The sequence below is a fragment of the Lutra lutra genome, chromosome 6 (genome assembly GCF_902655055.1).
Source record: "Lutra lutra chromosome 6, mLutLut1.2, whole genome shotgun sequence".
NCBI lineage: Eukaryota > Metazoa > Chordata > Mammalia > Carnivora > Mustelidae > Lutra > Lutra lutra.
This window is the reverse complement of record NC_062283.1, coordinates 32,548,115-32,568,853: the sequence shown is the minus strand read 5'-3', so window position 1 is coordinate 32,568,853 and position 20,739 is coordinate 32,548,115. Positions and strand designations below refer to the sequence as shown.

Here is a 20,739-nt window from a genome sequence, read left to right as displayed (position 1 = left end):
CCAAGGGAGCGCGCATACCAGCGCCGGGCGCCGGAAACCCGGGAGAGCCGAACCTAGAACCGGAAGTGGCGGCTTCCTGCTCCGCCCCCTCACGAGAGGGCGGGAACCCCGCGCTCCTCGGAAAACGCGGAGTGGATTCCGGTCCGCTACACGCGTGGGTGTGAGTGGGGAGGGTAACCCCGCGGGGTGGAGTAACCGATCCCTCTCGGCCTAAAACGCTTCCCACGGGAGTTCTAGCCTCGGTGTTGTAGGGTCGAGGGGAATGTCATGTTCGGCTCCTGTCCTTCCTCGGGAGCTGGAGACTGGAATCTTTTTTCCAATTAAGTGCGGGGCGACGCGGGCCCCAGTATTCCCGCAGAGGGGGCCCCGAGGACAGCGGAGCTGGGGACCCTGGTTGCTGGGTCTCGGCCGCTGGACGTCCAGCGCTCCCCTAGTCCGCGGCCCTGGCTCCTGTCCTCACTTCCTTCCCTTTTTGGCTCCTGCTGTCGGAACGGGCGGACGTGGGGGGGAGCGGAAAGGGCGGGAGGGCCCGGGAGCCTGGCGGGGGGGTAACGGGGGGTGAGGAAAAGCCGTGGAGGGGACTCGGTCCAGGGACTCGGTTGGGGACCGGAGACCGACGGGAACAGCGGCCCGGGATCCCTGCTGCTCCCACCATTCCCGAGCAGGTCAGAGCCAGAGCACCCTGTGACCCTGCCCGTTTCCGTACTCGTGACCCCCCATCCCCAAAATGCACCAGGGATCCCCATATTCCACTATTGTGTTGCGGCCCCCCCCGCAGGACTCCCATACGGTCACCTAGGCACCTACCCGCGTACCTCCCCTCCCCGATCCCCCGCGCCCACCTGACTCTCCACCTGCACCCCCCTCCGTTTCTCCCCAGGCGCCCCCATGGCCCGACCCCGCTGATTCCTTCACTCGGCCATGCTCCCGCGGCCCCTGCGGCTGCTTTGGGACACGAGTCCCCCCGGGGGAGTCGTGCTGAGCAGCTTCCGGAGCCGAGACCCCGAAGAGGGTGGGGGCCCAGGTGGCCAGGGCGTGGGCGGGGGGCAGGAGGAAGAGGAGGAGGAGGAAGAAGACGAGGTGAGACGCGAGTGGTGGGAAGTCGGGGAGGTATACATTTCGGAGACTCTCCATCTTGGTCTCGTGCCTCTGTGTCCCTTCATCTCTTCCTCCCAGCCTCAGTTATTTCCGCGCCTCTTGCTGGGTGTCTGCCTGTCTGCCGGCTGCGGGGAGTCCCGGAGTTTCTGTTGTTCCCCGTGGCAGTGTGACTCAGGACCTGCCCGCAGGAACCGTCCCTGTTCCTGCCAGAGCGTCTGGCTCTCTATCCTGCGAGTCTCTGGCTCTCCCTGCTTCGGCCTGATTGTGCCTGCCTCTCTGGGCACCGTGTCTTGGTCCCTGTCGCCCTCCTTGTTTTTGTTTGGCGGGGAGGGGTTTGTTTCCACAGTAACCGGCTCCACTGACTCTGGGATTGGGGAGGGAACCCTTCGATTTCGTGACCCCTCCCCCTCTCCCGCTGGGCAAAGAGTGGAGGCGGGAAGCCCAGGTTTTTGGACTTTGGGGGGTAGATCCCAGGCCGAGTTGGGGTTGGGGGAGGTGTCACCTGTATTCCTCCGGGCCTAATGGTGGTGGCCAGGAGTAGGATTTGGGGCCTCAGGAAGGGCCAGAACTTGGATTCGGGGCCCCGAGGCCCTGGACTCTTAGGTTCAGAGACTGGGTGAGGGCAGGGTGACTGGCAGGGCTGGTTTTTCGGGATCTGTTGGGGGAGGGGCTGGGGCCACGTGACTTTCTGAGTCTGCTGGCGCGCCCCCCCCCCATCATCCCAACTTCCCCTTCTCCTTCCTGTACTGGGATTGGAGCCGCCACCTTGAGGGGGGTCTCCCAGCAATGAGGGACCAGGGAACGGGGGCTATGGGGAAGAACTAACTCCTGGGGCTTGGTCAGTTCCTGCGGGGGAGGGTGGAGCTTGCGGCTGTGCCTGTGACTGGGGTTCCAACTTCTCAAGGCCTCTGCCTCTGGCTTTCTGTCTCTCTTGCTTCCCCCTCCTATTCTTTGCACCTTGCTTCTGTGCTGTGTTGGGGTTCAGCTCTGGGGGGAAAGGGCTACAGCGGTCTCCAGACCCAGGGTTCCTGCGTTCCACCCGCCCCCGCACCCCCTCGACTCCACCGGGCCCTGAGGCGGCTTGGGGGGGGCTGTCTGGGCCCCAGTGGGGGAGACCTGGGGTCACCAGCCCCCCCCACCCCTCGCACTCGCTGGTACTGTCCCCCGCCACCACAGGTGAGGGGTACAGAGGGAGGAGTAGGGCCTGGGGGTGAGGGCTGGGGGCAGTGGGGGGGTGGTGTGGGACTGTCTGACCTCCCTTCCTTACTCCACCAGGCCCCTGTGTCTGTCTGGGATGAGGAGGAGGATGGTGCCACCTTTACTGTCACAAGCCGCCAGTATCGGCCTCCCGATCCCTTGGTGAGATCCTGACTCTGGCTTCTCATCTCTGACCCATACCTCCCAGTGCCTCTTTCTCTGCCCAACTTTTTGGCCAGAGTGCTAAGTCAGAGGTCTGGAGAACTGAACTCTGCCATGTGACTTAGGTCAAGTCTTTGGCCCTCTCTGAATCTTAATATAACAACCCTGGACCATCTCCTAGGTCTGGGATTTCCCTCAGAGATCTGGGGGCTGAGTTGGAAAAGGGTCAGTGACTTTCCTCTGTCTCCCCCAGGCCCCGACACCTCCCCCACGTTCCTCCAGAAGGCTCCGAGCCGGCACTCTGGAGGCCCTGGTCAGACACCTGCTGGATGCCCGGACGTCAGGGGCTGACGTGACCTTCACATCAGCTTTCCTGGCCACCCACCGGGCCTTCACATCCACGCCTGCCCTGCTAGGGCTTATGGCTGACAGGTCAGGGTCATAAAGGGCCAAGGGTTGTGGAGGTGTCTGGACTTTCTGAAGCCGGGAAATCCCACCAAAATAGTCAAAGCCACTGGGGGTTTGGAAAAAAAGGGCAGATAGGATCCCTTCTCCTTCCCAGGCTGGAAGCCCTTGAATCTCATCCTACTGGTGAACTAGAGAGGACAATAGGGTGAGTGACCCGTGGCTGCCGACCTTACTGATGCCTCTGGCTGAGCTGCAGCTTGATCTCTGAACCCTGGCCTCCCCCTCTCCCAGGGTAGCCATCTCTGTACTGTCAACCTGGCTGGCCTCTCACCCTGAGGATTTTGGCTCTGAGGTCAAGGGTCAGCTTGACCGACTTGAGAGCTTCTTGCTTCGGACCGGGTATGCAGCAGGGGCGGGTGTTGGGGGGGGCGGCGCTGACCTCATCCGCAACCTCCGGTCCCGGGTGGACTCCCAGGCCCCCGACCTTCCTAAGCCCCTGGCCCTCCCCGGCGATCCCCCTGCTGACCCCACGGATGTCCTGGTGTTCCTCGCTGACCACTTGGCCGAACAGCTGACCCTGCTAGATGCGGTGAGACCCTGACCTCTTACCCCATGCCCTTGCCCCCTGCCCCCTTGCTAACCTCTCCCTGACTCCACATCCTTTCCTTGCTTCCAACCCTTCCTGATCCGGCTCCCAGGCTCCTCTGTCCACTCGGTTTTGACTTTTCCCCTGTTGCCCTTGATTGTTACCCTTCAAACCCCACGCCCCTATGGTTCCTTGGCCACCTGAGATCCTTGCGCCCCTGATATCAGAAGGCTGACCTCACTTGACTCTGAGATTTAATGTCTGCCCTCTGTCCTGCAGGAGCTGTTTCTCAGTCTGGTCCCCTCTCAGTGCCTGGGGAGCCTGTGGGGTCACAGAGACCGGCCAGGACATTCCCACCTCTGCCCATCTGTCCGAGCCACTGTCACACAGTTCAACAAAGTGGCAGGGGCGGTGGTCAGCTCTGTTCTGGGGGCTACCTCAACCGGAGAGGGGCTCGGGGAGGTGACCATTCGGCCACTCCGTCCTCCCCAGAGGGCCCGGCTCCTGGAGAAGTGGATCCGCGTGGCAGAGGTAAGAAAGAGGCTTGGCCCTGTTGGGGACCCTGGTATAGAGGGAGATCCCAGAGCTCAGGCCTCGCTTTGTGGCCCCCCCATAGGAGTGCCGTCTGCTCCGAAACTTCTCTTCAGTTTATGCTGTTGTGTCGGCCCTGCAGTCCAGCCCCATCCACAGGCTTCGAGCAGCCTGGGGGGAAGCAGCCAGGTGGGGAGTCTGGGGCACTGGACGGGAGCTGAGGGCTGGGAAGAGGCGTGGGGGCGAGCTTGGCCCATCCTCAAGGTTATTGCCCTCCACCCCCCCAGGGACAGCCTCCGAGTCTTCTCCAGCCTCTGCCACATTTTCTCTGAGGAGGATAACTATTCCCAGAGCCGGGAGCTCCTCTCGCAGGTGAGGCCCTGCTCACTGGTGCTCGAAGCTTTCCCCGCTCCCCATCCCACACCCAAACCTCCCTGTTCTGTCACCACCAGGAGGTGAAGCTGCAGCCCTCTCTGGAGACGAATTCCAAGAAGGCCCCGAGGTCTGGCTCCCGGGGTGGGGTGAGTGACTAGCTGGGGGGTGGTTGTGAAAGAGGAAGGAGTGTGTGTGGGGAAGGGGTCTGAGGGATGGCTAGGGGACACATAGCAGGGGGTGGGGGGTGGAGTTAAGTTTGTCCTCCGAGGTCATGGGACAGGAAAGTGCAGAGGGATAGTGGAGCCATCAGATGAGGGGGAGGGGCGTGTGGCTGATCCTGACCTCTGATCTCAGGGTGTGGTCCCATACCTTGGCACCTTCTTGAAGGACCTTGTGATGCTGGATGCAGCCTCCAAGGATGAGCTGGAGGTCAGTGGCGTGTGTGTGTTCATGTGTGCGTTGTGATGAAGGAACGAGTAGGCCTTGGGGTCAGATAGACCTTCCAGAAAGGTGCTGCAGGCCATCAGCACAGAACTCCGGGGCTTGGACCAGACTGTCAGCACCCTGGTTCTGTCACTTGGGCAAGTTGCTTAGCTTCTTTGCATCTCAGTGATCTGTAAATGGGAAAGCAGCGACAGTGTCTGCGCGGGTCTGTTATTATGAGAGTTGGGTGAATTACTGCTCAGCAGGTGCTTGGAGCGTGCTTGAAATGTAAGCATGCGTAGCCTTTATTAAAGAAACAGATACTGGGGTCTTGGGCAAGTTCCTCCTTCTCTCCGAGCCCTAATTTGCCTAGCTGTGAAATGGACATCACTTGTAGGACAGGGTGACGGGGAGCAAGGGGAGGGGCAGAGGACTGAGAGACCCGGTGGCTGGAGTGTGTGTGAGGCAGACGTGGGTGGGTGTGTTCCCTCCGTGACAGTGTTGGGCCTCACTCCATCCCCCTTATTCTTGCAGAATGGATACATCAATTTCGACAAGCGGAGGAAGGTGAGGGGAGTGCCCGGGCTGGATGCCAGACAGTCCTAGCTGTGTCCCAGGATGAGGAAACTGGGGAGAGTCAGGGGTCCCTGAATTTTGGCTCCTTCCTAGGAGTTCGCTGTCCTTTCTGAGCTGCAGCGGCTCCAGAATGAATGTCGTGGCTATGACCTCCGACCCGATCCCGATATCCAGCAGTGGCTTCAGGGGCTCCGGCCATTGACAGAGGCCCAGAGGTGATAGGCTGGATGAGGTTGGGACTCCAGGGCTGGGGTTGAGTGTGGGGATCAATGTGTCACATCCTGCCCTCTGCCCACTGGCCCTTCTCCCAGCCATCAAGTGTCCTGTGAGGTGGAACCAGCTGGTACCAGTGACCCTCCTGCCCCGCGTGTGCTTCGGCCGACGCTGGTCGTCTCGCAGTGGACAGAGTGAGGGAGTCAGGGGTTGGGGGGTAGTGTCCTGGCGAAGCTCCTTGGGAGAAGAGCCCTTCTTCCTCTGACCCTCCCAATCTCTCACTACTCCAGAGTTCTGGGCTCTGTCGGGGGACCCACCCCCCTGGTCTCCTGGGACCGCCCCAGCGTGGGGGGAGATGAGGCACCTGGAACCCCTGCCCCTCTGCTGACCCGGCTGGCCCAGGTGAGCTCTGTTCTTGACCTCAGACCTCAACACTGACCCTGCCTTTGCGAACCTTTCTTCCTTGACCTCTCTGCCTTCATGCTGGTCCCCCATGTTGTTTGTCCCTAGCACATGAAGTGGCCATCTGTCTCATCTCTGGACTCTGCCCTGGAGAGCACTCCATCCCTGCACAGTCCGGCTGACCCCAGCCACCTCTCTCCCCCAGCCTCCTCTCCTAGGCCCTCTCGAGGTCACCGCCGCTCCGCTTCCTGTGGCTCCCCACTCAGTGGGGGTGCGGAGGGGGCCTCCAAGGGGACAGGATACGGGGGTGGGGGGTCTGGGCCAGGGGCCTCTGATTGCCGAATCATCCGAGTCCAGATGGAGCTGGGAGAAGATGGCAGTGTCTACAAGAGCATCTTGGTGAGGATGCTGCGGGTTTGGGGGTGGGGGTGAAGGAGGATGCCTTGTGGGACTACAGGTGTTGTCTTAGGCTTGAATAGCCAACGGGGAGGATGAGTCTAGTTTAATTCTGACCTTTGGTTATGGCAGCTATTTTATTTAGAAAATTTTTTTATTTTCATTTTTGAGAGAGAGCGAGCCCGCGCGCATGAGCCTGCACGCAAGTGGTGGAGTGGGAAGGGGCCGAGGGAGAGGGAGGGAGAGAATTTTAAGCAGGCTCCACACCAGCACCACAGAGCCCAATGTGGGCTCAATCTCGTGACCGAGATCATGACCTGAGCCAAAACCAAGAGTTGGACGGTCAACCACCCAGGCGCCCCTCAGCTATTTTATTTTAAAGGCTACTTGGCATTAGCTGCTGCACCTGAACTTCGCTTGTTTGTCAGAACCTACAGCAGTTTCTTCATAGGGAAGCAGCCCTATGTTACTGGACACCATGGAGTACAGGGAGCTACCATATAGAGTTTCCCTGTTCATTCTGAAGTGTTTGACACGAGTAACCATGTCTGGTTGGGATCAGTGGTTAGAGCCGAAAGGGTGGAAAGCAGAGGTGATGGCCAATTTATTGCTCTTTTGGCCTCCTGTCCTACCAGGTGACAAGCCAAGACAAGGCTCCAAGTGTCATCAGTCGTGTCCTTAAGAAAAACAATCGTGATTCCGCAGTGGCTTCAGAGTACGAGCTCGTGCAGCTGCTACCAGGGGAGCGAGGTCAGAGGCCATGAGGGAAGGCAGACTCTAGAAGAGAGTGCTGCCCACCCATGGTGGTTGTGGCGGGAATGGCTATGTCTGTTCTTGATGCCCCCTCTCTGAACACACAGAGCTGACCATCCCACCCTCGGCTAACGTCTTCTATGCTATGGATGGAGCTTCACACGATTTCCTCCTACGGCAACGGCGAAGGCCCTCTACTGCTACACTGGCTCTCACCAGCAGCCCTTCTGCCTCAGGAACTCCCCCAAGTGAGGGAGGAGGGGGTTCCTTTCCCAGGATCAAGGCCACAGGGAGGAAGATTGCCCGGGCCCTCTTCTGAGGAGGAAGCCCTGCCAGCTCAGCAAAACTCCTGGTGGCCATAACAGATGTGGGGAGACATCGGCAAGAAATCCAGAAAGGTGGCCAGACACCCTGGGGCAGTGAAGTGCCATTGGTTCACCAGACAGCCGAGAGAACCAGCTTTGTGGGAACTAGTCATCTCGGTAACCAAACTGGATACCTGTGTTACCTCCCTACTTTCCATGAATGCAGCACACAGCTCGTGCTGGAAAAAGGGATCAGTTCCTGATTCCTGGCCACATCCTAGCATGCCAAGGGCCAAGGAAAGGCCTATAAGGAGGGGGAGAGGAAAAGCCTAGAGGCTCTGAGCCCTGGGGAGAGAAGATGGCAAGAAGTGGGTTCTAGTAGGAGTTCCTTTTCCTACTCTAGGGGTTCCTGTCACTGTGACACTAAGATAATAAACCAAAACACTATCTACATTTTACTTCCCAGTCCTGTCCTTGCAGTGTGTATGGTCTAGCAGCTGGGAGTTAGGGTGGGGAGATGGCTGGAGATGGACATCAAGGAACAAGAAAGGGCTCAATGTTTTCTGTCCCTGTTGCTGAAAGCGAGGTGTTGGTGAAAAGTTTCCTCACAGTAGTGAATTCCTCCCCAGTAACCTCTCCAGCTGGGTCCTTTTATTCCCTAAGTTTTTCTCCTCCGTTGTCACCCACATCAAATAATAGTCACCCAGTTAAAGCAATCAGTCTGAAGAATGACCCCTGGTTGGAAATCTGTAAGAAACAATTTTAGGACAAAGAAATGGAAGGCCAACTTTGTGGGTGATGTGTAAACTTGGAGGACTTGACAACATCACAAAGCATTCCATGTTGGATTTTAAATCAGTCTAAGCTACATTCAAACAAATTCTAGAAAGAGACTGACTAAGAGAGATGCCAGGGCTTTCTGGAGGATGATGACAAAGGGTCATAGCGAGGAGGGTCACCACATTCTGTCCTGAGATCTCAGTTTAGGTTACTGTGAGTTCTGTAATTAAACTCATCTTTCCAACAATTGCTGTGTTGGAAATGCTCTTCTCAGGTTTCCTGAAGTGCTGTGCCAACCAAGGTAAGGAAGAATTAAGGGTTGCATATATGGGCAAGAAGTAGGTTTGGGACATGTCAGATTTTAAGGCTTAGGAAAGAAAAAAGGATTACTCTGCTGCAGAGAGATTCCAGTTACAAGAATTTGGGCCAGACAGAGTAATACACGCAATATATAAATAAAGTGAAAGGGCCCCAGGTAACGGATGGAGACAATTATGACAGAAAGTGGCTGGTCAGAAAACAGCCAGATGTTTTCACATTTTATTAGCTACAGTATAGACCCTAGAGCTGCCTCATTCCCTCCCCTCCCCTTCCCCCCACCACAGGGTCAGGCCTTCCCGGAAGCCCCCGCCTTGGCTGCCTGTGCCCGCTGGAACTCCTGCTGCAGCTGAGCCAGGGTCTCCCTCTGTTGCTCTGACTGCCGCTCGAGGTCCCGAAGCTGGGATTCATATCGCTTACTGAGGAGAGGGAAGAGAGACAACGCAAATGAGAAATTCATGGGACTTATTGAGAACACTGAAGGCAAGGAAGAGATTGGTGGAAAACCTCACATCTGGGGGAGGGTTTGGAGGAACTGGACAAGAGGAGGCTACCGGGGAGCTACTCTACAATGGCTCCTCAACCCCTTCATGCCAGTGGTGTCAGGTGCATTGCAGGGTGGCAGAACAAAGACTCACATTTCAGCTGTGATATAGTCCAGCCTCTTCCCCACGGTGGCCCGAGCCTCTCCCAGCTCCTGTTTGACCAGCACAGGACCCAGAAGTTTAAAGACCACGTTGGAGCCATCTAGCAGGGCCAGCTCCTGATGAAGGGAGGGGACATGCGTGATCAGAACCATAGCCGGTACAGGTCCCTCCTCGCCCCCACAAGTCCTCTCTCACCTCCTTCACGATATTATTTTCTGTTAGTTGCGCCTCAAGCTTCTGCCGTCCTGACATGGATTTACTCAAGTCTGGGGGTTGGGAAAAAAAAGGCTTGATTAGAAACCTCAAATGGGCCGCCTGACCCCAATCCTGGTAAGAAGAAAATGAAGCTGAGGAAGTAGACAAGGATGCCGCGGCAGGTCAGTGGGTGGGGAAGAGCACTGTGATGGGGAAGGAAATGCACGCGGTGCCTCGAGTGAAAATCATTTTCTTGGCTTGGCTTTGGGCTGTGAGTGAACGGACTGGGGCGAGGCCGCACCGACCCTGCTCCCTTACCCTTCTGTAGCTGCTGATATTTCTCCACTTCTCCCTGTAGCTTCTTCTGGATTAACTCGGCCATGGCGGGGACGAAGGCCTGCGGGGAGCGGGAAAGGGGCGCTTGGTCTCACACTGTGGAAGGTACCCGAACTACCCTTTCGGCCTGGCCTGAGGAAATGACAGCACTCTTGAGTGGCAGCCTTCCGGAGCACCGCAGCCTCACCCCGTCCCGGAGAGCTCTCTACTCTGGCCCTAGGGCGTGGCGGGCACAGCAAGACCCCAAAGCCCTCAACCGTAACCCAACCCTACTCACGTTCTCCCTTCACTATTACTAAACCTGGAAGTAAACAAAGAATGCTGGGAAAAGACGGCGCCGGAAGCTGTCTTCTGACGCATGCCGGGAACTGTAGTTCTGGCGTGTTTAATGAATGGCGTTCCGCCAGAAGTGGACTCGGGATGTTTTAGGCAAGACGGGGACACGAAGCCGGAAGAAGAATGCGCACCGTTACTTAGGCCCCAGCTCCAGACTACCTTTCTTTCATTACTCTGGCATAAGCTGCTGCTCCAGATTGCGGGATCAAGGCCTGCCCCGCCCCTCGAGAGAATAGGCCCTTATTCAAGATGGCGCCTAGAATGCTTCAGACCTGGTAGGCGCTGATTGGATAAAGGAAGGCGGACTTCCGGGAGTTTTCACGCAGTCTGTGGGACAGCTGAGAGGAGTTTGCACGTGGATCGTTGTTCGGGTGGATTAGATGGAAACAGCCCCCAAACCGAGTAAGGATGTCCCGCCCAAGAAGAACAGACTTCAGGCCAAGAGGAAGGTAGAGACGTCTCCTTCCTAGGATGGAAGGGAAGTTTCTAGCTGCGGGGTCCTAGAGGGGCGGGTCGCGGGCTACGGAGTATTAGAGCTTCTGATGTGCCCGTAGAAACCGCGGAGGTACTGGGAGGAAGAAACCACTCTAACCGCTGCGGGAGCCTCTCCAGGACCCCCTCGTAACAAGAAGAGAAATCATGAGCTTCGCCCCCAGAGGCCAAAGAACTCTAGCATAGCAAAGAAGTCTCGGATCTCCAGGAAGCCTCAGCTCCCGAAGAAACCCCGAGAAGGGAGGAATCTTGAGCCTCAGCGGAGCGTGTCCGGGGTAAGCCTGGGACCTGATAAGGTGGTGGGACAAGTCGTCTTGTGCTTCACGGGTGCGAGGATTGGGGTCAACCCTAGCTTGTTTGCTGATTGTTTCTTCTTCCCCAGGCCCAGGATCCATTTCCAGGCCCTGCCCCTGTCCCTGTGGAGGTGGCTCGGAAGTTCCGTCGCATTGACAAATCCAAAAAGGTGAGGACCAGCCGGAGAGTGGGGAGAAGTTGCAACCCGGGAGTATATGGGTGAGTTGGATGGGGTGGGGGGTGCTGGGTGGCTCTCCTGGGACCCTAAACAATGTCTGTTTCTTTGCCCACTTTTCCCTGACCAACGATGTTATAGCTGCCACATTCGAAGTCCAAAACCCGAAGCCGACTTGAGGTGGCTGAGGCTGAGGAAGAGGAAATCAGTATTAAAGCTGCTCGTTCTGAACTACTGCTTGCTGAGGAACCCGGGTAAGTGGACCCCAATGTGGGCCTCCCCAGGCCCTGCTTTATGGGGCTTTTCTTTCTCATTTTCATGTTGGCACACCCACTGCATATTTGGGAGTTTGACTGCAATGCTAGCACTCACTCCTAGGTTTCTGGAAGGGGAGGATGGGGAGGACACAGCAAAGATACGCCAGGCTGACATTGTGGAGGCTGTGGATATTGCAAGTGCAGCCAAGGTGAGTGGAAAAGGGGCCACCGGCTGGATTGGTGGTGCAGAGCAAGATGGAAGTGGGGATTAGAAGAGGGAACAACTGAAAGGAGCCACTTCTTTCCTGATTTTTTTTTTTCCTGCACTCTTTCTTCTCTCAGCATTTTGATTTAAACTTGAGGCAGTTTGGACCCTACAGACTGAATTACTCCCCAACTGGGAGGTAAGGCTGGATAGGAGTCCCTTGAACTAGGATGTGGTTCATCTCCTTAACCACGTCAGTCACGCTGTCCTCAGCTGGACCAGTGTATGTTTAGGCTGATGGTGGGGGGAGGGTCCTGTGATTTGCTTGAATGTAAGGGTGAGCATATAGAGGAATGGCCGGTCTGGGATGGGTCTCACATGGTCCAGGTCAGGGTGCTTTTCTGCACTGATGCTCTACCTGTCCCCTGCCCCCAACAGACACCTGGCTTTTGGAGGGCACCGGGGTCATGTGGCCGCCCTTGATTGGGTAACAAAGAGGCTCATGTGTGAGATCAACGTCATGGAGGCAGTGCGGGACATCCGGTTAGTGGGAGTGAGGCGTCCCTTTCCTCATTGAATAACTCCCCCCAACCCCCCTTTCCCAGTGAACCTTTCCACCCCTCCTTATAGGTTTCTGCACTCGGAGGCACTGCTCGCTGTCGCTCAGAATCGCTGGCTTCACATCTATGACAACCAGGGCATCGAGCTCCACTGTATCCGCCGCTGTGACCGAGTCACACGGCTGGAGTTCCTGCCTTTCCACTTCCTCCTGGCTACAGCTGTGAGTGGCTATGGAGCACAGGGATTGGGTGGCAGCCCTTGAGAAGACCGTTGCTTCTCTGGGATCCCAGTAGAAGGACAGAGGGCAGTCGGGACTCATTCTGTGTCTCTCTCTCGGTCAGTCAGAGACAGGGTTTCTGACCTACCTGGACGTGTCAGTGGGAAAGATCGTGGCAGCTCTGAATGCTCGGGCTGGACGGCTGGACGTCATGACTAAGAACCCTTACAATGCTGTCATCCACCTCGGACACAGCAATGGTTGGTCTCTAGCTGAGCTTTGACTCTCTGATCACCTAGACCTGCTTTGTTTCTATGTTTGTACTTTCCAAGTGCCTTCAGGTTGCCCCTATTCATCTTTCTCGTTACTCCTTGGCCTTGAAACCCTGTCCTTCCCAGATGTAATCACTTCAGGGCTTGTTAATAACTTTGGCTCCTCTCTCCTGACATCCAGGTACCGTGTCCTTATGGAGTCCAGCCATGAAGGAGCCACTGGCAAAGATCCTCTGTCATCGGGGTGGGGTCCGGGCTGTGGCTGTAGATTCTACAGGCACGTAAGTCACTTGTTTGGTCATGAGCTGCTAGGGAGGTCACAGCTGGGTGGAAGGATATAGAAGGCAGTGTGTCTTTAAGAGCACAGACTCACAGTCAAGCTGCCTAGGTTTAAATCCTGGTTGGGGCCCCTGGGTGGCCCAGTCGATTAAGCGTCTGACTCTTGATCTCAGCTCAGGTCTTAAGGCTTTGAACTCAAGACCCTGAGATCAAGACCTGAATTGGGCTCCATGATGGGTGTGGAGCCTACTTAGAAAAAATAAGAAGGTAAATAAATCCTGGTGTTAACCACTGACAGGCCATGTAAGTGTGGGTACATTTCGTAACCTCTGTGTGCCACACACTTTCCTCACCCCAAGAGTAGGGATGAGTGTCTAGCTCAAGGATCAGAAAGCTCTTTCTGTAAAGAGCCAGATAGTAAAGATTTTAGGTTTTGCTGGCCAAGAGGAAAATTTGAGTGTATTGTATAGGTATTTGAGTAAAGAGAAAACAAAGTATCATAGATTTTTAAGCAGTAAAATTCAAAATATAATAGTTACCAAATGTAGTATTTTTGTAACACAGGTATTCTAATGGGAAGAATTGGGTTTCCCTTTTGAGGATAACATTTTGCTCAATTGAGGTTCACAGTGTTCTGAATCAGCAAGCCCATTTGCAAATGTTTTTCTCTTAATTTTGATCTGTGGAGAGATCTTACCTATTTTGTCTTCTAAGACCTCTTTCATACAGATGATGAGATAGGTGGCACTTTATTTATTTATTTTTTTAAGATTTTATTTGCGAGAGAGAGAGAGAGAGAGAGAGAGCATGAAAGGGGCAAGGGGCAGAGGGAGAAGCCAGCTCCCTGATGAGCAGAGGGCCTGATGTGGGACTCGATCCCGGGACTCCAGGATAATGACCTGAGCCGAAGGCAGTTGCTCAACCAACTGAGCCACCCAGGTGCCCTAGGTGGCACTTTAAACGCTGTCAAGTTATAACCATGTCACCACGAGTTGTCATGCGCCTACAGCGGTACAAAGAGATGACATACCACACGTGATGTCGGTCTTGACGGGTTCTCCCAGGCTACTGTAGTACAAAAGTGGCCACAGAAGAAACCAATGAACGAGTGGGGTCGTGCTCCCAAACAGCTGCATCTGCAGATGCTGAAATTTGAATCTCCTGTATAATTTTCACTTGTTTCAAAATATTTTTGAATTTCTTCCGGGCACTTAAAAATGGCCAGACCATTTGGAGCTCGAGGGCTGTCCAGAAGTAGGTGATGGCCGGATTTGTTTGGGGCGTGGGTTGTAGGCCGCCAAGGCGTCCTAAATGTTAAAGCGAGTTAAGGCATATCAAGTTTGGCTTGGTGCCCAGGGAGTATGGAGCACCGGTTTTCGCCATTGGCGTCATCAAAGGTGATCGTTCTCTTTAGTCCTGGCTGGTGATGTGACAGGTAGGAGTGGTGGGCCTGCTCAGAACTTCTACTCTTCGAGAGTTTGCAGCTGCCCTGGTGTGCCGTCTGAGGCATATGTTTGTGTACATGTGTGTATGTGTGTACACAGTGTGTTCTGTTGTACACAGGTTCCCTCTAATGGTAATAGTGGGTGTTCCCCTTAATTCGTTTCTTTGTTAGGCACTCCCAGGCACTTGCTGTGGGCTGGGCTCTGGGCCTGGGCTTCTGGGGGCAGTCCAAGGATGAAGGGGCTATCGGCCCTGCCCTGGTGCGGTATTCCACTTTATGTACAGAAACAGAAGACTGGAGTTTATGGAAATGATTATTCAGGAGATGCGTTTAGTTTCTGCTGAGTTGTCTTCTGTCACCCCAGACCGAATGTGTCTGTTAAGGGATAGGTCACCCTGCTCTTCCTTGCTTGTTCCCTTTCTGCCACATTTTCCTCTCACCCAGAATTGGACTTGACACCTCTAGCTACACAGCCCCATCGTCCTCAGCCAGCAGTAAGGGCAGGAACCAAGTTGCTGTTTACCGGGTGCTTCCTGGAGGCCCAGGCTCATGCTACTTGCTTTGGTGCTGTCACTTCATTACTGTCCACAGTCCCGGCTGCGCTCTCCGAGGTCTGTTTATCTCCATCCTCGCTGTCTTCTGGGAACATGTATGATGCTCGCAGCCACTTTCCAGCCTCTGGTTCTTCTTTCTCCCGGCGTGTCCTGGGTGCTGTTGGCAGACTGATCATTCCCATAGCTGCCTTCCTCCCTTCACACTGCTGCACGGGAATCTTCTATATGTGGCGTAAACTACGTAACTTTATTTTTAAGTGGTTTTAAACAAAGTCAGGAAAAGGAACAGCCTAGTAGCCATCAACTTATGAAAACCTTCCAGATGCTCAGGCCCACCCTCCCTGGTCCTCTCATAGTTGTTGTATCTTTGGGGCCAAGTGATTTGTCTCAGCCGTTTTTACTCCATATTTGTGCCAGCTGGCTTTAGGAGCGTGCTCTCTGTGGGCCACTGAGTCTAAGCTGTGGTCTGCCTTCCCTGGGCTGCTTTGGTCAAGTACTGCTGTGCCCAAGGCCTAGTCACTTAGTTCCCTGAGATTTGGTCCACACCTGGACAGCAGCACAGGTCCTTGACTGTAGGCCCACCTCTGCTTATCTCTGGTCGCCCTCAGGAGCGCCTCAGGTCACAGGGGCCGCAGAGATGAGGCTTGCTGTTTGCCTTAAGAGGCATTATGGAAGGGCGCCTATGTGGCTCAGTGGGTTAAGCCTCTGCCTTCAGCTCAGGTCATGATCTCAGGGTCCTGGGATGGAGCCCCTCATCAGGCTCTCTGGTCAGCGGGGAGCCTGGTTCCACCTCTCTCTCTGCCTACATGTGATCTCTTTCTGTCAAATTAAACAAACAAACAAAAAGGCATTATGGAAGCTTGCATTAGGTTTGGATTGGATTCTCAGAGCTAAACTGTTTTCTGCAAGTTTAGAAGCGTGGTAGAGCAGCCTGGATGCCCTCCGGCCAGCGGGCTGGTATTTGTGCAGCAAATCCCAAAGGTGGGTGTGTGTGGGGAGAGTAGCCAGCATGTGCCCTTCGGTTGTGGGTTGACTGAAAGGAGTGACTCTGTGTCCCAGGAGCCCTCGGTAATTCCCAGTTAGCACTGGCGGTCCTTCCCATCTGCTGGAGCTGGGGCCCTGATCGTCTTGTGTCTGGAATAGAATCCAATTGGGCCTATGTTCAGCCCCATCACAGGGCTAGTTCCTCTCATAGGAGCCCCTCAGTCCCCTCTTCTGGGGCTCACAGCCAAGACTAAGAAGAGAGTCCATGGCCTTTTGGTAAACTTACATCCCCCGGCCTTGCTGGTCTCCCTTCAGCCTCCGTCTCTGAGGAACAACTTGGACATAGATAGACACTCCCGATCTCTGAAAACAAGCAGCCGCAGTACACATTCCTGGAGAGCGCAGTACACATTCCTGGAGAGCGCAGCCCTCCCTTCTTCCAGGGAAACACAGGGTGGGGCGGGGTCCTCTACCGCACGACGGCTCTGCTTCCTCAGCTTTTCTCAACTCCGTGCAGCCTTCAGTCTGTCTCTCATCGCCAGAGAGCATTGTTGGAGATCTGCATCTTCAGTCCGAGTTTCAAGAGCCCCTGCCAGTACTCCCCTCCTCATCCTGCTACCCACATGTCCCACCAATCCCGAAAGCAGACCTCTGTTTCCATCTCACCTCCACACTGTGATGTTTCTTCCTTTGTACCTGCTAGGTGTTTCTTGTGCTTCCTCGAGACTGAGCTCCAATGGCTCCAATCCCAGTTTTATTATGAAGTCCTCCCTGACCATTGCTGTCGGTCCTTCTCTTTGCAGAGCCACTGCGCTCCCTTGTATGCAGCGGAACGGTTCACTTTGGCTGATGGGCATGTGTGCTCTCCCTTTGATTAAGAGGGCAGACACTGAAGAGACAGGCCTGATTTGAATTCTAGCTCTACCACTCACCCAGATCACTTTTCTCTGAGCTTCAGTTTCCTCGTCTGTAAAAGGGAAATAAAAATTGTTTCTCCCCAGTGAAACTTTACGCCTACACTTGGCCACAGCCCTGCTCAGCAGGCCCACGCAACAGATTCCTTTAAATGCCCACCCCCCTCTCCACCAGGTACATGGCCACCTCTGGCCTGGACCACCAGCTGAAGATCTTTGACCTACGAGGGATGTTCCAGCCTCTGAGTGCTCGGACCCTGCCCCAGGGAGCGGGGCATCTGGACTTTTCCCAGCGGGGACTGCTGGCTGCAGGCATGGGTGACGTGGTCAACATATGGGCAGGGCAGGGCAAGGCTAGCCCACCCTCCCTGGAGCAGCCTTACCTCACCCACCGGCTCTCAGGCCATGTGCATGGCCTTCATTTCTGCCCCTTTGAAGATGTGCTGGGGGTGGGGCACAGTGGTGGCATCACCAGCATGCTGGTCCCTGGTGAGTGGGACAGGAGATGGGATCCATGTGAATAAACTCTGGGTGGAAGTCTGGGTTGGCTCAGGACAGCCAGCAACAAAGGGCTTGGTTGGGCTGCAGCTGCTGGACTGGGTTCTGTTTATGGCTTCATGCTTCTCCATCCCTCTAGGAGCTGCTGAACCCAACTTTGACGGCCTAGAGAGTAATCCATACAGGAGCCAGAAGCAGCGCCAGGAGTGGGAGGTGAAGGCCCTGCTGGAGAAGGTGAGCATGAGCCTGTGTAGGGTTGGGGTTGGGGAAGGCTCCCCATGCCCCAGGGGTCTTGGGAAGAGTGAGACTCAGCAACCCCATGGCCTCCATCCCTCTTCGGGTCATTCTTCTGTGGCTCCTGACCCTTTCCTGTGCCTCTGTGACACCTCCAGGTACCTGCAGAGCTCATTTGTCTGGACCCGCGAGCCCTGGCAGAGGTTGATGTCATCTCTTTGGAGCAAGAGAAGAAGGAGCGGATAGAGAGGCTGGTATGGAGCAGGCCCCAGTACTCAGGTCCTCCTCCTCTCCACACCCTCTGCCGTGCCATGTCCCCAGAAGGAGGCACAGTGGATGGGGTCTGCCACAGTTCCTGGCCCCTGAAGCCGTTCAAGATTTCACCCTTGTCCCCCTGCTTAGGGCTATGACCCCGAGGCCAAGGCTCCCTTCCAACCAAAGCCAAAGCAGAAGGGCCGCAGCTCGACAGCAAGCCTGGTGAAGAGGAAGAGGAAGGTCATGGACAAGGAGCACCGGGTAAATGATCATTGGGGGGTGGGCTAGGCATCCCACAGCCTGTGGCACCATGCTAGTGCCTCTGCCCTTGCCAGCCTGCCATTTTTCACCTTGTCCCCATCTCCCCACCCAGGATAAAGTCCGGCAGAGCCTTGAGCAACAGCCACAGAAGCAAGAGAAGGCCAAGCTCCCGAGGGCCCGGCCATCTGCCCTGGACAGATTTGTGCGCTGAGCCATGCTCCAGGTGGCCTGAGAACAACAGTGTCTTCCCACGATGGCCTATGGGGAGATGACCCTGTTTCTTGGAATGAGGAGAGGGTAGTGTACCCCTTCCCCAACTGGGGACAGACAGCTGGCTCCTGGGCTGGGTTAGTATTAAAGAAGATGGCTATTTTTTTGGATAATGTGTCTAGACTGGGGACCTGTTCCCCTCCCTTTGCGCAGCCTGGGACGACTCTAGGATTGGAGGGTGTCCTGGTATCCCGCTTCTACCCCACCCTGTATCTTATCACCATGACCTTAGCCTTTTTCTGTAGGGCCCTTCCTCCTCTCTTTCCCACGTCCCTGGCGATCGATGTCCTTCCCATTCAGCATGGTCTGGCAGCCTCCAGGCTCCCCAGGTTTGTGTTCTTGGACTCCTGGTGAGGATCACGCTGTACTCTAAGAGGTAGACAAACAAGTTTATTGAGGAGCTTATGCCCCTCCTCTGCCATAGCTGAAGAAAGCACCCCAGCACTGGTTTGCTCTTCCTGGTGACCGTGATGGGGGCTGGCAGGCCATGCCCCTAGATTTCTCCCGTATCTCTCCATCTTCAGTAATAGAGCATCTGATAGAGGAGAGTGGTCAGCTGCAGCCAGTCAGGGCCCCCTGCCTTGGGCCTGGGCTGGAGAAGGTGGAGGGGGTGCCAGCTTGACCCTCAGCTCCTCACTCCTGTGGCCCCAGGCACTCTCAGCTGTGAAGCCAAGCTATTACCCGACAGCGCAGGATGCCCAAGACTTCCTGGAGCCAGGAGCAGAAGGGTGCAGTCCTTTCCCTGTCAGAGCCACCCACCAGCTTCCAGGCTTCCTGCATCTTCCAGGGGTCCAGCTTATGGGATGTCAGCAGGAATTTCCCATAGCAGCACCGGTCCAAGGGGTAGTGGGTGGCCCCAGCCAGCTTGACACAGTGGGTCGGGGTGAGGCCTCCTCGTCGGGCACTGACCCCCACAAAGACATCTTCCAGTGGCAGAGGGGGTGCCCGGCTGGCCACTTTCAGGATGAGCTGCACGGCAGAAGCTGAGAGCACATACCCCGTGCCAGAGGCATAGGGTGGAAAGGGGCCCCAGGTAGGAGGCCACTGCTCCTCGGATATCTGGTGCTTGTTCCCTGGTGTCCGAGAGGGGTGCACCCGCCAGTGCACGCGGCCCAGGTACAGAAGAGGCACTGGCTGTCTCCTCAAGATGGACCCCTCTTGCATGTCTTCATCTCCAGACTCAACCTCTCTCAGAGGCGGATCCTTGCCCTTCTCCCATTGTTCCCAACGGCCCCCTCGCCGAATCAGCTCTGACACCAGTTCAGGGACATTGACAAACACATCATCATCCGTCTTGAGGATGTAGCGGGCCATGGAGCAGTGTTTGTTTGCCCAGTTGAGCCCACTGAGGGTCTTGAGAGTAAGGTTCCGGTAGGAGTCCCGGAAGGCCGCCTGCAAGATGTCCCCCTGGGCCGCTGCCTCCCGCATCAGATTGATGTGGGGTTCCCTGGTAGGATGCCACAAGCCTGGCTCTCCCAGCAGAAAGAGAGTCTGCACCCTGAGTCCCCGGGCCTCACGCAGCCCGCCCCACGAAGCCCGAATGGCATTTCTTTGGTTCAAGTTCTCTGGGGCTGTGCACACAAGGATGAGCAGGAAGGGTGGGGCGCCGGGACCCCCGCACGCCTCTTCATTGGGGATCAGGAGGCGAGGCAGGGCCAGGGGCGGCCCTGGAGAGGCCGGAGCCGGGCTCAGGGAGGCCAGCGAGAGGCTCAGCAGCTCCTCCCCGATGCCGGAAGGCCCGAAGAGGGTCCAGATAATCACCAGCAGCAGGGCGGCAAGGAGAAGGCGTCGGAAGAGGCTGAGGGGCATGGTGTGGGGTAATCAGAAGCGACCTGAAGAGAAAGAGGAGGGCGGTTAGTGAGCAGACGCCCCAGGTCCCAGTGACGGGAGTCTCTAACCGGCCGCGCCTGGGATGGAGCGGGCGGCTGGTGCGCGCGGCCAGCACCAGCAGGGAAGAGCGCCGAGATCCGGTAAACGGTGGGGGTGAGGGGTGCACAGCCGGAACTGCGGGGAAGTTACCTGGTCGGGGCCCCGTCGCCCCAAAGCTCGGCTCCATGGTGGGGTGTCACTGCAGCGCCAGGAGCCCCTCCCCCGCCCGCGGTGGCGGCTGGGTCCCGCCCCCCTCCCTGGGAGGGTGTAGGGCCGCACGCGCACCCGCCTCGCCGGAAGCTGCTGGGCAGCCTCGCGGCTGCGGCGCACGAAACACGGCAGACTGAGCCCCGGCGGCGCGGGGGCCCGCGCCGGAGGGAGCGGAATTCGGAGCAGTGTGCCGCAGTCGCTGAGGCGAACGCCGGGCAGCCGGCCAGCCGCGGCCAACTTCCTTAACCACACACGCGACCCCCCGCTACGTGGCAGACCCCAGCTCTTCCGGGTCAACGATTTAGAGGATTTCATCCCTACCGGTAGTCCACAACTTCCCGGCCTCAGCGCCCCTACGCACCCCCGTATTTAAAAAAAAAAAAAAACCAAAACCCAGGGGCGGTCAAGACCTGAAAATACTCCCCGGACCGTCAACTGGCTAGGCTCAAGGTACCCA

General features: G+C 56.4%; 4 protein-coding genes across 4 annotated transcripts; 2 read left to right on the top strand and 2 right to left on the bottom strand.

Moving 5' to 3' along the window:
* Window positions 1–121: 121 nt before the first annotated feature.
* On the top strand, window positions 122–7,876 carry RGL2 (ral guanine nucleotide dissociation stimulator like 2). The gene is made up of 18 exons (XM_047734047.1): window positions 122–665; window positions 881–1,080; window positions 2,374–2,457; window positions 2,711–2,889; window positions 3,020–3,070; window positions 3,157–3,454; window positions 3,731–3,982; window positions 4,068–4,171; window positions 4,270–4,354; window positions 4,435–4,503; window positions 4,712–4,786; window positions 5,315–5,347; window positions 5,450–5,571; window positions 5,668–5,763; window positions 5,860–5,971; window positions 6,080–6,370; window positions 7,003–7,117; window positions 7,228–7,876. Exons 2-18 carry the CDS (start codon window positions 922–924, stop codon window positions 7,437–7,439), a joined length of 2,337 nt encoding a protein of 778 aa, XP_047590003.1. The 5' UTR covers window positions 122–665; window positions 881–921; the 3' UTR covers window positions 7,440–7,876.
* An 855-nt stretch (window positions 7,877–8,731) lies between these two features.
* Window positions 8,732–10,008, bottom strand: PFDN6 (prefoldin subunit 6). The gene is made up of 4 exons (XM_047734057.1): window positions 9,684–10,008; window positions 9,366–9,436; window positions 9,162–9,286; window positions 8,732–8,942 (listed from the first exon to the last, which is right to left on the bottom strand). The coding sequence occupies exons 1-4, from the start codon at window positions 9,745–9,747 to the stop codon at window positions 8,813–8,815; spliced, it is 390 nt and encodes a 129-aa protein (XP_047590013.1). The 5' UTR covers window positions 9,748–10,008; the 3' UTR covers window positions 8,732–8,812.
* Window positions 10,009–10,151: 143 nt separating this feature from the next.
* On the top strand, window positions 10,152–18,313 carry WDR46 (WD repeat domain 46). Its single transcript, XM_047734052.1, has 15 exons — window positions 10,152–10,486; window positions 10,592–10,804; window positions 10,912–10,992; window positions 11,140–11,252; window positions 11,377–11,464; window positions 11,598–11,659; window positions 11,899–12,003; window positions 12,091–12,241; window positions 12,363–12,498; window positions 12,692–12,791; window positions 16,861–17,174; window positions 17,323–17,417; window positions 17,576–17,671; window positions 17,820–17,933; window positions 18,046–18,313. The coding sequence occupies exons 1-15, from the start codon at window positions 10,418–10,420 to the stop codon at window positions 18,142–18,144; spliced, it is 1,836 nt and encodes a 611-aa protein (XP_047590008.1). The 5' UTR covers window positions 10,152–10,417; the 3' UTR covers window positions 18,145–18,313.
* A 266-nt stretch (window positions 18,314–18,579) lies between these two features.
* On the bottom strand, window positions 18,580–20,347 carry B3GALT4 (beta-1,3-galactosyltransferase 4). Its single transcript, XM_047734054.1, has 2 exons — window positions 20,223–20,347; window positions 18,580–20,035 (listed from the first exon to the last, which is right to left on the bottom strand). Exon 2 carries the CDS (start codon window positions 20,010–20,012, stop codon window positions 18,861–18,863), a length of 1,152 nt encoding a protein of 383 aa, XP_047590010.1. The 5' UTR covers window positions 20,013–20,035; window positions 20,223–20,347; the 3' UTR covers window positions 18,580–18,860.
* Window positions 20,348–20,739: the final 392 nt, after the last annotated feature.

Coding starts and splice junctions, on each gene's coding strand:
- WDR46 (XM_047734052.1), top strand. CDS start 10,418: ATGGAAACAGCCCCCAAACCGAGTAAGGATGTCCCGCCCAAGAAGAAC. Junction 10,487..10,591: donor GACTTCAGGCCAAGAGGAAG/GTAGAGACGTCT, acceptor ATGTGCCCGTAG/AAACCGCGGAGGTACTGGGA. Junction 12,004..12,090: donor GAGGCAGTGCGGGACATCCG/GTTAGTGGGAGT, acceptor CCCTCCTTATAG/GTTTCTGCACTCGGAGGCAC.
- B3GALT4 (XM_047734054.1), bottom strand. CDS start 20,012: ATGCCCCTCAGCCTCTTCCGACGCCTTCTCCTTGCCGCCCTGCTGCTG.
- PFDN6 (XM_047734057.1), bottom strand. CDS start 9,747: ATGGCCGAGTTAATCCAGAAGAAGCTACAGGGAGAAGTGGAGAAATAT. Junction 9,287..9,365: donor AAAATAATATCGTGAAGGAG/GTGAGAGAGGAC, acceptor TCCCTTCATCAG/GAGCTGGCCCTGCTAGATGG. Junction 8,943..9,161: donor GACTATATCACAGCTGAAAT/GTGAGTCTTTGT, acceptor CCCTCTCCTCAG/TAAGCGATATGAATCCCAGC.
- RGL2 (XM_047734047.1), top strand. CDS start 922: ATGCTCCCGCGGCCCCTGCGGCTGCTTTGGGACACGAGTCCCCCCGGG. Junction 1,081..2,373: donor AGGAGGAGGAAGAAGACGAG/GTGAGACGCGAG, acceptor TTACTCCACCAG/GCCCCTGTGTCTGTCTGGGA. Junction 2,458..2,710: donor ATCGGCCTCCCGATCCCTTG/GTGAGATCCTGA, acceptor TGTCTCCCCCAG/GCCCCGACACCTCCCCCACG.